General features: G+C 45.4%; 1 protein-coding gene across 12 annotated transcripts in view; it reads right to left on the reverse strand.

Annotated features, from left to right (window-relative positions):
• The window catches only part of ABCC8 (ATP binding cassette subfamily C member 8), a 125,920-nt gene that overhangs the window by 59,693 nt on the left and 53,221 nt on the right, over positions 1-13,006 (reverse strand). For all 12 annotated transcript variants that reach the window (XR_012646026.1, XM_074997747.1, XM_074997751.1 and 9 more), the window contains 2 exons: positions 3,566-3,606; positions 586-731 (listed from right to left, as the gene is read on the reverse strand). Coding sequence is in view for 11 of the 12 variants with exons in the window: in XM_074997747.1 (XP_074853848.1) it covers positions 586-731; positions 3,566-3,606 (187 nt within the window). In the remaining variant the exon portion in view is untranslated. The remainder of the gene's footprint in view (positions 1-585; positions 732-3,565; positions 3,607-13,006) is intronic.

Genomic DNA, 13,006 nt, shown 5'->3' on the forward strand with positions numbered 1-13,006 from the left:
AGCCAAAATCAGGGTAAAAGAATACAGCCCAAGTTATACACATTGATTTTCACGTGCTCTTCTGATCATTTTGTTCCCTTCCACCTATTTCTACATGGGAGGGGAATATATAGTCGATTGAAAAAAGATAAACCTTAAATAAGATTTTATTGCATATCTCCTGTTTCTATATATGCGTGTGTGTGCGTGCGCGTGCACACACACACACAAATAGCACAGAATACAATGTCGCCAGCACAGCACTGTTCATTTTACACACAAAAAAAATCTATACCATGGGCCATACACTAATTTATTAACAGGTAAATCCGTATGCATTGTGTTCACTATCAGCTCAAACCAGAAGAGACCAAATTATCTGCTTGAGTAAATGGCTGCAGTGTCAGGTTAGTTAACACCATTCCACCTCATTCTAAGATTGTTACCTGCTTTGCAGAATATAGAAAAGCATTTATGGTAAAAGACTGGAAAACAATTTCCCAATAATTGTGAAAAATCACCATGGCATTATTTTTGAATTTCACACTGGGGAACTGGACAATAATGACTCTCAAATGGGAAGTGGTTTCATCCAATAACTCTTACCTGACCAAAGCTTTGACAGTAGATCTGAGTACACTGGAGAGCAGGAACAATGGGGTGATAAGAATATGAAAGAGGGAGAGTGAGGCAAAGGCCACTGATGGGGAGAAGTCTGCATTTCCAGTCAGGTGGGCATGGACCACAAATGTCTACAAAGACACAATGATAACAGTCATAAAAGAAGCGAACAGAGAAAACGTTTCACATTGCACTGTAGGCTCAGTCTTGTAATGGGCAGTTTATTGATTTAACTGGGAAACATCCTGCAACCAACCTATCAGGTTCCTCTTCATCATCATCATCATCATCATCAATAACTGTGGGCTCAGCGCTGGTTGGTGCCTGCCTCTCTCACTATTTCCTTCCAAGGTTCCTCTTGGCAGTCATTATATATTTGTTACTATTTGCTATACATCAATTGTATAAGAAGATTTTTATGGTCTCAACTTTTGGTTTCCTGTTGCAATTCTTTTCATCTACTAGCAAGAAGCATAGTTTTGCTTAGTGATGAGCAAAAAGAAACAAGCACATGCTAAGAGCCAGAGTAGCATTTAAATACTGGTACACAGAGGGGTTAGAATGGATCCACACCACCATAACAACAGATCAGGAGGGATTGCGTCCAAGAGGTAGTATCCATCCCACACTTCTGCAGTGAGCAACGGGGACAGGAACACTGTTGTATCCCTTTAAATGGTGCAGCCTGCTCCCTAGGGCACCTGGCCAGCTCCACAGGCTAGTATGTGTGGGGAGGAGACAAGCTCCAGGGCTATGTTAAATTGTAAGGGGTGCTGTAAGGGAAAAGTTCCAGTACCCAGGCTCAGGTACTGTAATGGTGTCAGGTTTGTTCAGAGCAGGCTAGAGAATACAATGACAAAAATGCCTGTGGTATTGTCTACAATCATGCTCCCACTATGACCACCTCCATTGGAATTGCACTAGGGCTTTTGCCATTAATGGAAAGGTTAAGAAAAGGATCAGTGCACTGTCCCAGATTTGTGGCAAGTCTGGGGAGAATAAGGATTTTGTTCTATATCATTCAGTTACTGTTGAGTCCAAAGGCTTGATTTCCATGTGAACAGGGCTGGGCCATCACAGAACAATAGAAATATAGGGCTAGTGAAGACCTTTAGTGGTCATCTAATTCAGTCCCTTGTGGTGAGGTAGGAATAAGTATACTGACACCACCCCGACAGAACAAGAAGTCCTGTGGCACCTTATAGACTAACAGATATTTGGAGCATAAGCTTTCATGGGCAAAGACCCGCTTCATCAGATGCATGAGTGTGGGGGGGTGGTTTCAGAGGGGCACTTAAAGAGTGGGGTCACATGGCGACCGCTCTGATAGTTGTCACTGCTGACAGTTCACCTAACCTGTTTTTAAAACCTCCAATGATGGAGATTCTATTACCTTTCTTGGAAGCCTGTTCCTGAGCTTAACTATCCTTATAGTTATAAGATTTTCCTAATATCTAACTTAAATCTTCCTTGCTGAAGATTAAGCCCATTACTTGTGATCTCAACATCAGTGGCCACAGAAAACAAGGGATTACCATTTCTCTTTATAATACCCCTCAATGTATATTAAAATGTATCAACTCCCTCCCTCAGTCGCCTTTTTTCAAAACTACAACATGCCCAATTTTCTGTAATCTTCCCTCACTGGTCAGGTTATCCAAACTGTTTCTCGTTTCTGTTGATTTCCTCTAGACCCTCTCCAATTTGTCCCCACCTTTCTAAAGCATAGCACCTAAAACTGGATACAGTAATCCAGCCAAGGTCTCACAAGTGCCAAGAAAAGCAGAATAATTGCCTCCCAAATCTTACACACAACACTCTTGTTAATGCACCCCAGAACAGTGCTGGGCAACCCAAGCTAGTGAGTGGGACACATGAATACCATTCTTCATCTCAATGGGCCACAAGAATGTTGTAACCGAGATGATCTCCTGCGATAGCAAAGTTTTGCTAAGTGTGCTGGTGTTCTTTGATTTGCAGGGTGTACTGATTTTACTGTAGTAGTTTGTAGCACTTGGATTAAATGCAGAGGTAACAGTCAATGTTGTGTGCAATCAGCACATGTCACTTTATATGCTCTTGCTTTACATACATATCACTTTAATAATACCGGTACCCAAAAACATGATATGGATGGACACCAGTGAAATCCGGTGATGCTATGCATGGGCAACGGTAAATAAAATGTCTTGTGGGCCACACACAGAATCCTGATGGGCTGCAGGTTGCTTGCCACTTCCTCAAAATTATTCAGTTTGTGATTCATTAGATCCCAGATCTTTTTCAGCAGTATTACCACCGAGTCAGTCATTTCCATTTTGTATTTATACAGCTGATTTTTAATTCCCAAGTGTAGGACTTTGCATTTCTCTACTGAATTTGTCACTTTCAGACCAATTCTGCCACCTGTCAAGTTTCTTTTGAATTCTAATCATGTCTTCCAAAATGCCTGCAGCCCTTCCCAGCTTTGGGTCACAAACAAATTTTATAAGCATGTTCTTCTCACCATTATCCAAATCATTAAGGAAAATATTGGAAGTACCAGACCCAGGACTGATCCCCTTTTGACCCTGAAAAATCTGTCTCACCCCCGCAGTTTAGCAGCCAGATATGAAAACTGTTCTTTCAGTATGGTATTCTAACTAGTTTTACACCCATTTTATGGTAGTTTCATTCTGACCAAATTTCCCTAGTTTGCTTTTGAAGATGTAATGTGGGACAGTGTCAAAAAGCTAGCTAAAAAGAATGATACATCATGTTTACAGCTAAGCCCTTTAGCAATTTGGCTAGTAATATTTAATAACCCTCTTAGGATCTTCTTTTTAAATTAGCAAAATTAATTGAAATCAGGTGTTTCTGGTGTCAAATTCCACATATCTTGGTTTGGAATCTGCCAGCCTTCACTTTAAGAAAATCAGGTAGACTTGGATTCTAAGCATTGCTATTCAGAAAAGTTCATACTTACTGTAAGTACAGCTGCAATTGGTATTGCTGCGTTCATGAAAACTGTGAAGGAAAACATGCATAATTATTTAGATAATTTGTACTGAAAGGTCAAAATATTTACAATATAACTAGTACATAATATAAACAATTATTTGACTTTACCATGGCATTTCCTATGCTTAGAGTAGAAGCAGCACACAAATATTGTGGTAAATTTAACTACTGCAGGCAATATATTTGTACTTTTTATGCGGCCCACAATATAGTGCACTCCAGATTGTCAAAATACCCAGCATGCATCAAACCACTGTCTGACTAATTACTCACTTATGCATTGTATTGAACTGTCAAGACAAAGTACAATGTGGGGTTCCCGCTGCCCTTTGTACTCTTCTGGTGCAATAGGCTACTGCTGAAGGATCAGATTAATCCCTAGATTCAACTGAGGCACTCCCTGTGCTCACAAATATTGGATTTGGCCCATCGCATCTTGATATTTCAGGAGAGAATCAATTAATGACATACAATTACAGGTCTAGAGCCACCCCCACCCGCCGGTAAAAAATAACAAGGGGCAGGGATTGGGAAGAATGACAGGTTTACATACTTTTTTTTTTGTTTTGTTTTGTAATAATCTGTGACCTAACAAAGAGAAAAGAATGGGGTTGGTTAGGTCAAGACTGAAAGATCTGAGAGGTAGATCCCTGACAACAGTAATAGAGCTGAAGTCTCTTCACATAGTGGGGGGAAAAAGATATTCTTTTGATTAAGGCAGCGGCCTGGGCTTTAGGACACCTGACTTCTTTTCCAGTCTCTGCTGCTGATTTCCTCTGCAACCTTGGGCAAATCACCTAACTCTCTGCAACTCATTCCCCATCTGGGAGGTAGGGATAATAATATTTGTTTTTATCAGTCTCATCCATTTAGATTGTAATCTCTTTGGGATGGGGACTGTCTCTTGATATGTACTTATGCACTTCCTAAATATAATGGGGCCTACAAGCACTGCTGCAATTTAAATAATTAACTTTCTCTCTGTCCTCTAGCTGTATGGTGCCTCCTGCACACAGTGTCAGTGATTTCCCAATATGAACAGGTTATTAAGCACAGATGCTTGGGGACTGGAAAGAATGTGTGGCTTCTGGCTGGGGATCCCTTTCAGACTGGACATGAATATAAACTAACAACACTATGTAATAATCAATCATCTGTTTGGAAGCACAGAAAGAACCTTGCTTGTTAGTCAGCTCTGATCATACCACAATCTACTCACCCCTTTATCTAAACCCATTTTACCTGAGCTTCTGTTTTTCACAATCTAAATATAACTGCGAAAGAGAAAAATGTTAAATCTATTAAAAAGTTAAAGGAAAACCAATTCCTTTCCCTAAGTTGAATGGTCTTCTCACTGTAGCAAGGTCAAAAAGGTCAGAGGTCATTTATATCTATATCTATACCTATCTATGGCTGTGTCTACACTAGCAAGCATATTCAAAATCCAGATTGAAAGAGTGAGTTCTTTCGAAAGAACATGCAGAGCGTCTACACACATGGCGCTCTTTCAAAATTAACTTAGAAAGAATTCCCCTGTTCTTTCGAAGTCGGTCCTCCCATCCCGGGATGGGAAGAGCGCCCTCCTTCGAAAGATTATTTCGGAAGAGCACGTGTGCAGACGCTCTGCAGCCCGCTCTTTCGAAAGACTGAGTCCTCCATGGCTGCAATCAGTGGGCAGGCGGCGACGTCGCTCCCAGCACAAGCAGAGCTCTATGGCTCCAGTGTCCAGTCGCATTTCAGCATGCAGGGTCCCAGAAGCCCTCAGGCAGGAAGCTGAGAGTGTGCAGGCAGCAGGAAGCCCATGCTGCTGCACAGCCTGCTCCCCGTCACGATGCTTCAACCAGCCCTGAGCCCTCCTCGCCACCATGGCCAGCGCCCCGACACCCATCCACTCCAGGGGCCCCCCAAAACACCAGGGAGCCCTCCCAGAAGGGGATCCAGCCCCCCAGGCATTGGGCTCCTCCTGGACCGACGCTGAGGTGCGGGACCTCCTTGCCTTCTGGGCAGATGAAGATGTCCTGCACCAGATGGGGGTCCGGCGCAGGAACGCAGCAGCATTGCAGTGCCTCACCACGGGTTCCACCAGCTGGGGCCACCCCACCCAGACCCTGGACCAGGTGAGGTCTAAGGTGAAGGAGCAGCGCCAGGGATACTGCAGGGCCCAGGACACTGCCAGGCAGTCAGAGGCAGCGTCCACCAGCTGCCCCTACTATAAAGGCCTGGACTCCCTCCTTGGGCCCAAGGAGGCAGGACCCGCAGCTGCGCTGCTGGACACAACAGTCCTGGCATTGGAGCAGGAGCCTGAGATGGGGACAGAGAAGGACCATCCTGGACCTGCACCTGGCACCAGGTGCCCATGGAGGCTGGACACCACCAGAAATGACGAGGACTCAAGTGAGGGAGCCCTCGTCATCGACATCCCATCCAGGCTGTCCAGCTGGGCCCCATCCATCCATACCTTGCCTGACTTACTGGAGGGACCCACAGGTAGGTGGCCCGCATACCAACCAGACTGGGACTGAGGAGGAGGCATCCGGTCTCGCCCATGGCTGTTGCAGCCCCGCCACGTGCCCATCACCCCGGGGCCTAAGGACTCCAGACAGCTGTGTTCCCCAGGCCCAGATGGGGGCCGACTCACGGCACTCAGCACCATGTGGGAGGGACAGCAACACAGACCAGTGGCTGTGGAGGGACCGGGGCGTTGGGGTAGTCTGGGGCAACCCGTGCCCTTGGCACCCACTCAGGGAACCCCGGGACATGGGCATCACAGGGAATCCAATGGGGAGAGGGGACAAGGTTCAGTGCTTGGGACTCATGCCCCCACCCCACTCTCCTCTTTTGTCTCCACAGCTCCTGTAGCCAGCGGCCGGACCAGCCCCACCACCGAGGGCAAAGGGGAGCTACCCGGACCCCGCATTGTCCCTGTGCGGGCCCACCGTCGAGCCGTCCGCCAGCACCATGTGGGTGGGGAGGAAGACACAGGGGAGGCTGCCCACACTGCAGCAGTGTGGTACCTTTCCAGTGTGCTGCAGGAGTGGCTGGAGATGGAATGGCAGGCCTGGGACTGGGTGGCAGCTAACCTGCCCGGCCCTGACCGCCGCCCCATCGCCACCCCCATTCCCGCAGCCGCCTCTCCTACCCCCAACCCCACCATCCCCCGTCCGCCCAGAACCCCAAAGCAGTGGGGAAGGCCCAGCTCCTGGAAGGCCTGCATGGCGTCATCCAGGTCCCCAATGCAGATCAACTGCCATCACCTTGTTGATGGCACGGACGACCTGCGGGGTGATGAGGGGGCACGCTCATGAGTGTGGCTGGGCTGTATCCTACACACCCACCCACCACCACTCTCCACCCCTGTCCCTGGCGAGGGATGCCTCACCAATCCCCACCCTGTCCCTGGCAGGGGATGCCCCACCCCGTCCCCGGCGGGCCACCATTCCCTGATAAGGCCCCTTGCTGTGGCGCCCCCACCCCCTGCTCCCCGCATGCAGTGTGGGTGTGACCCGGCCATAGCTTACCTAGATGAGGATGGCCCTGATGGTGGCCTTGCCCACCCCGAACTGGTGGCTCATGGATCAGTAACTGTCCGGGGCAGCCAGCTTCCATAGGGCGATGGCCACCCTTTTCTGTAGGTGGAGCGCCGGCCTCATGCGGGTGTTCTGATGCTGGAGGACTGGGGCGAGCCAGCGGCACAGCTCCAGGAATGTCCCCTTGGTCATCCTGAAGTTCTGTAGCCACCAGTTGTCTCCCCAGTCCTCCAGCACCAGCTGGTCCCACGTGTCGCTGCTTGTGGGGAAGTTCCACAGGCAGCGGGTGACCTGGGGAATCAGCTGGGGATATTGCGCCCTGAGGACAGCCTTTTTTGTGTTTTTTTGCTTTTTTTGTGCTGGTAGTTGCCATTTTTGAGTACCAGCATCTCGGCAGTCCCAGTCGTGGGATCCCTGGCTGTGTGGCAGGGTCCCTGGGGAACCCTGGAGGGGATGGGGAGCCAGCTGAGTACCAGCTCCTCTCTCTCTCTCTCTCACTCTTTTTTCTGTTTGTTTTTTAATACAAAAAAGCACCGTAACTGTCAGCTGATAAAAGTAATATGCACTTTTTAAATCAAAGAGTAGGCTTTAAACAAACACAAAGAAATACTTTTTCACACAACATACCAGTAAACTGTGCAACTCATTCCCACAAACTGTTTTGAATGCAAAAGTATAAATGGATTCAAAAAGGAAATAGATAAGTTCACAGAAGACAATCCACCAATGCCTATTAGCCAAGACAGTCATGGAATCAAACTCATGTTCCAGGCATCCTTAAACCACTAACTGCCAAAAGCCAGGACTGAATGACAGGACATTGATCTCTCGATAATTGTCTTTATCCTCTCTCTCTCTCTCAAGAATCTGGCCCCTGTCAGAGACAGGATACTGTGCAAGATGGACCACTGGTCCGACCCAGAACGGGCATTAGTATTTCCTTACATTTTGGCTTGGCAGAGTTTCATTTTTTTATTTATTTTTTTGTATCCATATTTATTTTAGGAATTTTTTCAAACAATGGATTTAAATTTTCATAGTTCAATCTGGTTCTACGCATTTTTCATACAATAATTATTTCAGGGCAGCAGAAATTTAGATGAAGCTTTGTAACAGTTAAAATTGTCAATATCACCTGTCATAATATACAAAGTAAATATCCTCAAATCAAATTCTAAGACGTTCTCAAGCAGTATTTTCTTACTTTGTCCACCTGTAAACTTAAATTAATGGACTTTTTTTTCAGTTCATGTGTGCACAGTGAAGTCAATGTTCACTGACATTTACTGATAACATTCCACTTCTTTCAAGCCTAAGCATATTATAAGATACATCATTGCATCTATCACAGAAAAATATCAGTAGGTTTGCAACATTAAAAAAAGAGGTTAGCTTCAATTTTTACTTATATTCATGCCTGTCTTCTCCTCTCACCAGGCCTAGTCAATGTTCAGACAGTAAAAATATTCCCAAGTTGTTTTAACTTCTCCAATGGAATGTCCTCATTTGACACTCAAACAATTTTGGCTGACTCTGTGGATATCCTTTTCTGTACATGAACTCCCAGAAGGATTTAATGTGCTGTTAGATATTGGTAGACTATCATTCCTGTTTTCATACATAAAAAGATCTTCAATGAATCCTGAAATACACTCCATTCTTGCACGTTCTATGTGTTTAAAATGTATTTGTCATATTAATGTAGTCTGATTCTCATTTAGAGTGTTTGAGTTAATGAATATTGCATATATTTATATTTCCAGGCAAAAGCTTGGTTAAAGCTTGTATTAAATTGTAAATATTGCTCAATAATTGGGGATTTTAAAAAAGGAAAATGATTTCCCCTCCACCAAACAACTCACTAATATTTAAAAGCCTGGATAAGTCAAAGTTAAGTTTACATTTTAAAAATACCTAGCCCCGGCCTTTCGAAAGGGGGATACTAATGAGCCACTTCAGTAGATGCTAATGAGGCGCTGCCATGAAGATGCAGTGCCTCATTAGCATAATGGTAGCCGTGCGCATTTCAAAAGTGCCACTTTCGAAACCTACACCGCTCCTGTAGACAGGGGCCTTTCGAAAGGACCCCGGACTTCAAAAGCTCTTTCTTCCCCTCTTTCGAAAGGTGGGGGCTAGTGTAGCCACAGCCTTTGTGCTGAAGTTCAAAACAACCTCAACTCTGTCCTCCATTTACCCATGCCTTTCCTGTCTTCATAGCTGTCACATGTTGTATGAAATATGGAGAAATTTTGATATATAACCTTTGATATGGAATATGTTTCAAAGAAGTTTGCATCCTGCAGCTGTGGACTTCTCATATCCAGTAAACCATTGTATTTGAAGTTTACTTGTGGGACTTTTGAAGTACATAGATTTGTTTTTTGTACATGTCAAAGCAGGAAACCCAGCAAAATTTGGTCATGGATAGACCCTTTTCTGCTATACACTGCCCACCTGGGAATATTCTCCTTCAGTATGTAACTCTGATTTATCCAACTGATTGATTTATGGGTAGAGGGCAAATGGTTGTTGTGATCAGGATTCTACAGAAAATCTGGATTCTACAGAAGTCCATGGGAGTTAGTGTAATGTTAAAGATGCTTGCTTTGGGGCTCTTTGGTTATTATGAAAACGTGGCATACTGAAGTATTTTTTAAAATAAATTTATTTCCAAGTTCAGATATTGCAGATGAGTTGGACTCTGTCAAAAGCACTTTATCCTGGGACTTGGGAAAAAAAAAAAAAGGAAATTAACTGAATATCCTTAGCTCTGGAATCAGGTACAGTAATCCCGCAAGATACACGAGGGTTATGTTCCACGCAATCCTCATGCACCCTGAAATTCGCGTAAGTCAGGGGTTTGGACAGTGGGTTGGGGTGTGGCGGAGGCTATGGGGGGTTAAGCCTGGGGTGGTTTAGGACTGCAGAAGGGGATGGGGGGTGGAGAGTTGAGCTGGGTTTGTGGGGGTTGGAGCCAGGTCTGCAGGGGTTGGGGCTGTGTCACGTGCTGGTGGCTGGAGCTGGGGGCTCCAACGGAAGCTGGAGTCAGGGCGCACAGCAGTAGCTGGATCTGGGGCCTGAGGTGCAAGCTGGAGCTGGGACACGTGATAGCTGGAGCTGGGGTCCGTGGCAGTGGCTGGAGCTGGGTTGCATAGCAGAGGCTGGAGCTGGGGCGCATGGCAGTAGCTGGAGCTGGGGGCTGCAGCAGAGGCTGGAGCCAGGGCGTGCGGCAGAGGCTGGAGCCGGGGTAGGTGGCGGTAGCTGGAGCCGGGGACTGCAGTGGAGATTGGAGTCGGAGCACATAGTGGTGGCTGGAGCTGGGGCATATGGCCATGGCTGGAGCCGGGGCTGTGGTGGAGGTTGGAACCCCCCTGCCCATGCCCGGCAGCATTCTTCCCCACCCTGCATCTGGGCATATCTGAGGGTTTACTGTATAAAAGTATGAATTGGGGGTTACCTGCACAAGGGTGGAGTCACATACTCTGGATTCATGTACTCTGAGACCTTGCTGTATTGTACTTTTCCTTGTGAAAAAACTGCATTTACTTTGTTTCTGGCAAGAGTTCATAGGAAGGAGAAAACCATTTGTTTCTGTGTCTGTATCTTTATATATACAGCACTTGCTACATCTGGTAAAACTGAATATTTGTGAATTTTTGGGCTTGTCTATGCTAGCCCCTCCTTCAAAGGGTGCATTTAAATGAGCCAGATTGGTAAATAGCAGTGAGGCACTGAGCTGCATATGCAGTACCTCATTAGCACAATTATTCTCGCACAAACTTCAAAGTTCCCTTACTCCCAAGTTAATCTCACACTTTTTTTGGTGCTGTTTTGAGTCATTATTGTGATTCTTAACAAGGTATTACTGGTGCATTATTTTTGGATCTTATTTTTATTGACACATACTATTTACACTATTGCTTTGAAACAATGAAGTTTTGTGTGGTAAATTTTCACGTATGGATGTGAGCAACAAATAAAGAGTAATTATAAATGATGCATGAAACCCAGACAGCAGATCTAATGTTGGTTATTCCTGCCATTCTATTTATACCTATGTTGAAAAATAACAAGTTCTATAATTTTTTTCATGTGCCAAAGCATCAGTTAGTGTAAATCAGTGTAACTCTATTGATAAAGGGCAAATCTGCACTTTTATAGTTGCAGCTGTGCATATGTAGCACTTTAGTGAGGATGCTACAAGCCAATGGGAGAGCTCCATCCATTGGCATACTTAATTCACCTCCATGAGAGGCTGGAATTATGCCAATAGGAGAAGCTCTCCTGTCGATATAGTGCTGGCAATAAACAAGGGTTAGGTGGGTATCACTGCATTGCTCTGGAATGTAGATTTTTCACCGAGCAAGGCAGTTATATCTGTGTAACCTGTAGTGTAAATCTGGCCCAACTTTTACACCCTCTTCAATTACAGGCTTGGCTCAGTTCAGCTCAAAAGGAGAATAAATGCCCTACAAAAGGTTAAGAGATGGAGTAAAACTGAGGAGGAAATAAACAGGAACACTGCAAATTGCTTAGGTTCTCACAGCTTCACCCATCCCTGGAATGCTAGAATCCTGCTGAGAATGATTACAGTTTCATAATGAAACCATTTAGGTAAGGAGCCACAGTTTATGTGCTTCCACCTGTGACATCCTTCTGTTTGCAGCTTCACTGTTGAGGTGTATATTGCTTGATACATGGAACTGTGACACAATATACTGTGCAATCAGATTGAAAATAACACCACAAGTCTAAAAGGGCCTTCAGCAGCACTTTTATGCATTTTTGAACTGTCCATTGTTCATAGGAAAAATATGAATCCTAAGTCACGGCCCCAGTCAAAACAGTGAATGGGCAGTTACTCTTAGTCTGAAGCCAAAAGAATTCTTTACAGTCATAAAGAATGTACAGAAAAATACTATGCTGTACTGAATAAACTCAGTATCTTTGCTTTGCCTTTGGAACTTCCCAATTCCCATACGATATTTATACTGGTCCACAGGCAGCAACAGAGACTACTTCTGTTGATAAACCACAGATATTCTACGCAGCCAATTCTCAAAGTGGAAGTGCTGTGCAAGCAGGCTTCCTCACCAGTGCAACAACAGGCCATAAATCAGTAATACTTGCTGGCTTGCAAAAGGTTCTGTAGTTTGAAGTTCAGATAATCATGGATTACTGGGGCTGTACACCAAATTATGATAACTTTTTGAATCAGCAGACCCGCAGACAAATGCTCATTTAATTTGTACACGTCACAAACCTTCACATAACTGGCTCTCGCCATTCCAGTGAGGCCCAAGACAGGAAAAACAGAAAGTGATGCTCAGGCCTAAAGGGGCCATAGGTCTGGGGTCCAGCAATTCAAAAGAGCCTAGGGCTCCCACCTGCTGCTGCAGCAGTGGCAGTGGCCAGAGCTCTGGGCCCTTTAAATTGCCATGGTGTGCTTCATGGCCATTCTGGGCAGCTCTGAGGGCTGGCTGCATCCCAGCCCTGCCTCTTCAGTCTGGAGTCCCACCCCTTCTGGGAACACGGAGCTGTCCTGTTCCCCCCATCCTTGCCCAGGGGGTGGGCAAATCTGTCAGCCCCTCTGGCGATGCGAGATAGGATGGATGAAGCACTGGAAGAGCCAGATGAGGAAGGTTACACAGCACTAAATTACACCCTCCTGCCCAGGGAACCCTCCTCTAGCTGCTGCTATTTGCCCATCAACATAACCTCCAAATTCACATTTTGTAAAAGAGAAAAAAATCCCATGGATTACTTGTACGGAAATATTTTCAAGGTATTGAATATCTTTAGCTCTCTATGGATCTAATTATTTAGGACCTATTTGCATATACCTCATATAAGCAGAGCTCTGCTGTATTAAAGGGATG

Source organism: Carettochelys insculpta, chromosome 6, assembly GCF_033958435.1.
Source record: "Carettochelys insculpta isolate YL-2023 chromosome 6, ASM3395843v1, whole genome shotgun sequence".
NCBI classification, from domain to species: domain Eukaryota; kingdom Metazoa; phylum Chordata; order Testudines; family Carettochelyidae; genus Carettochelys; species Carettochelys insculpta.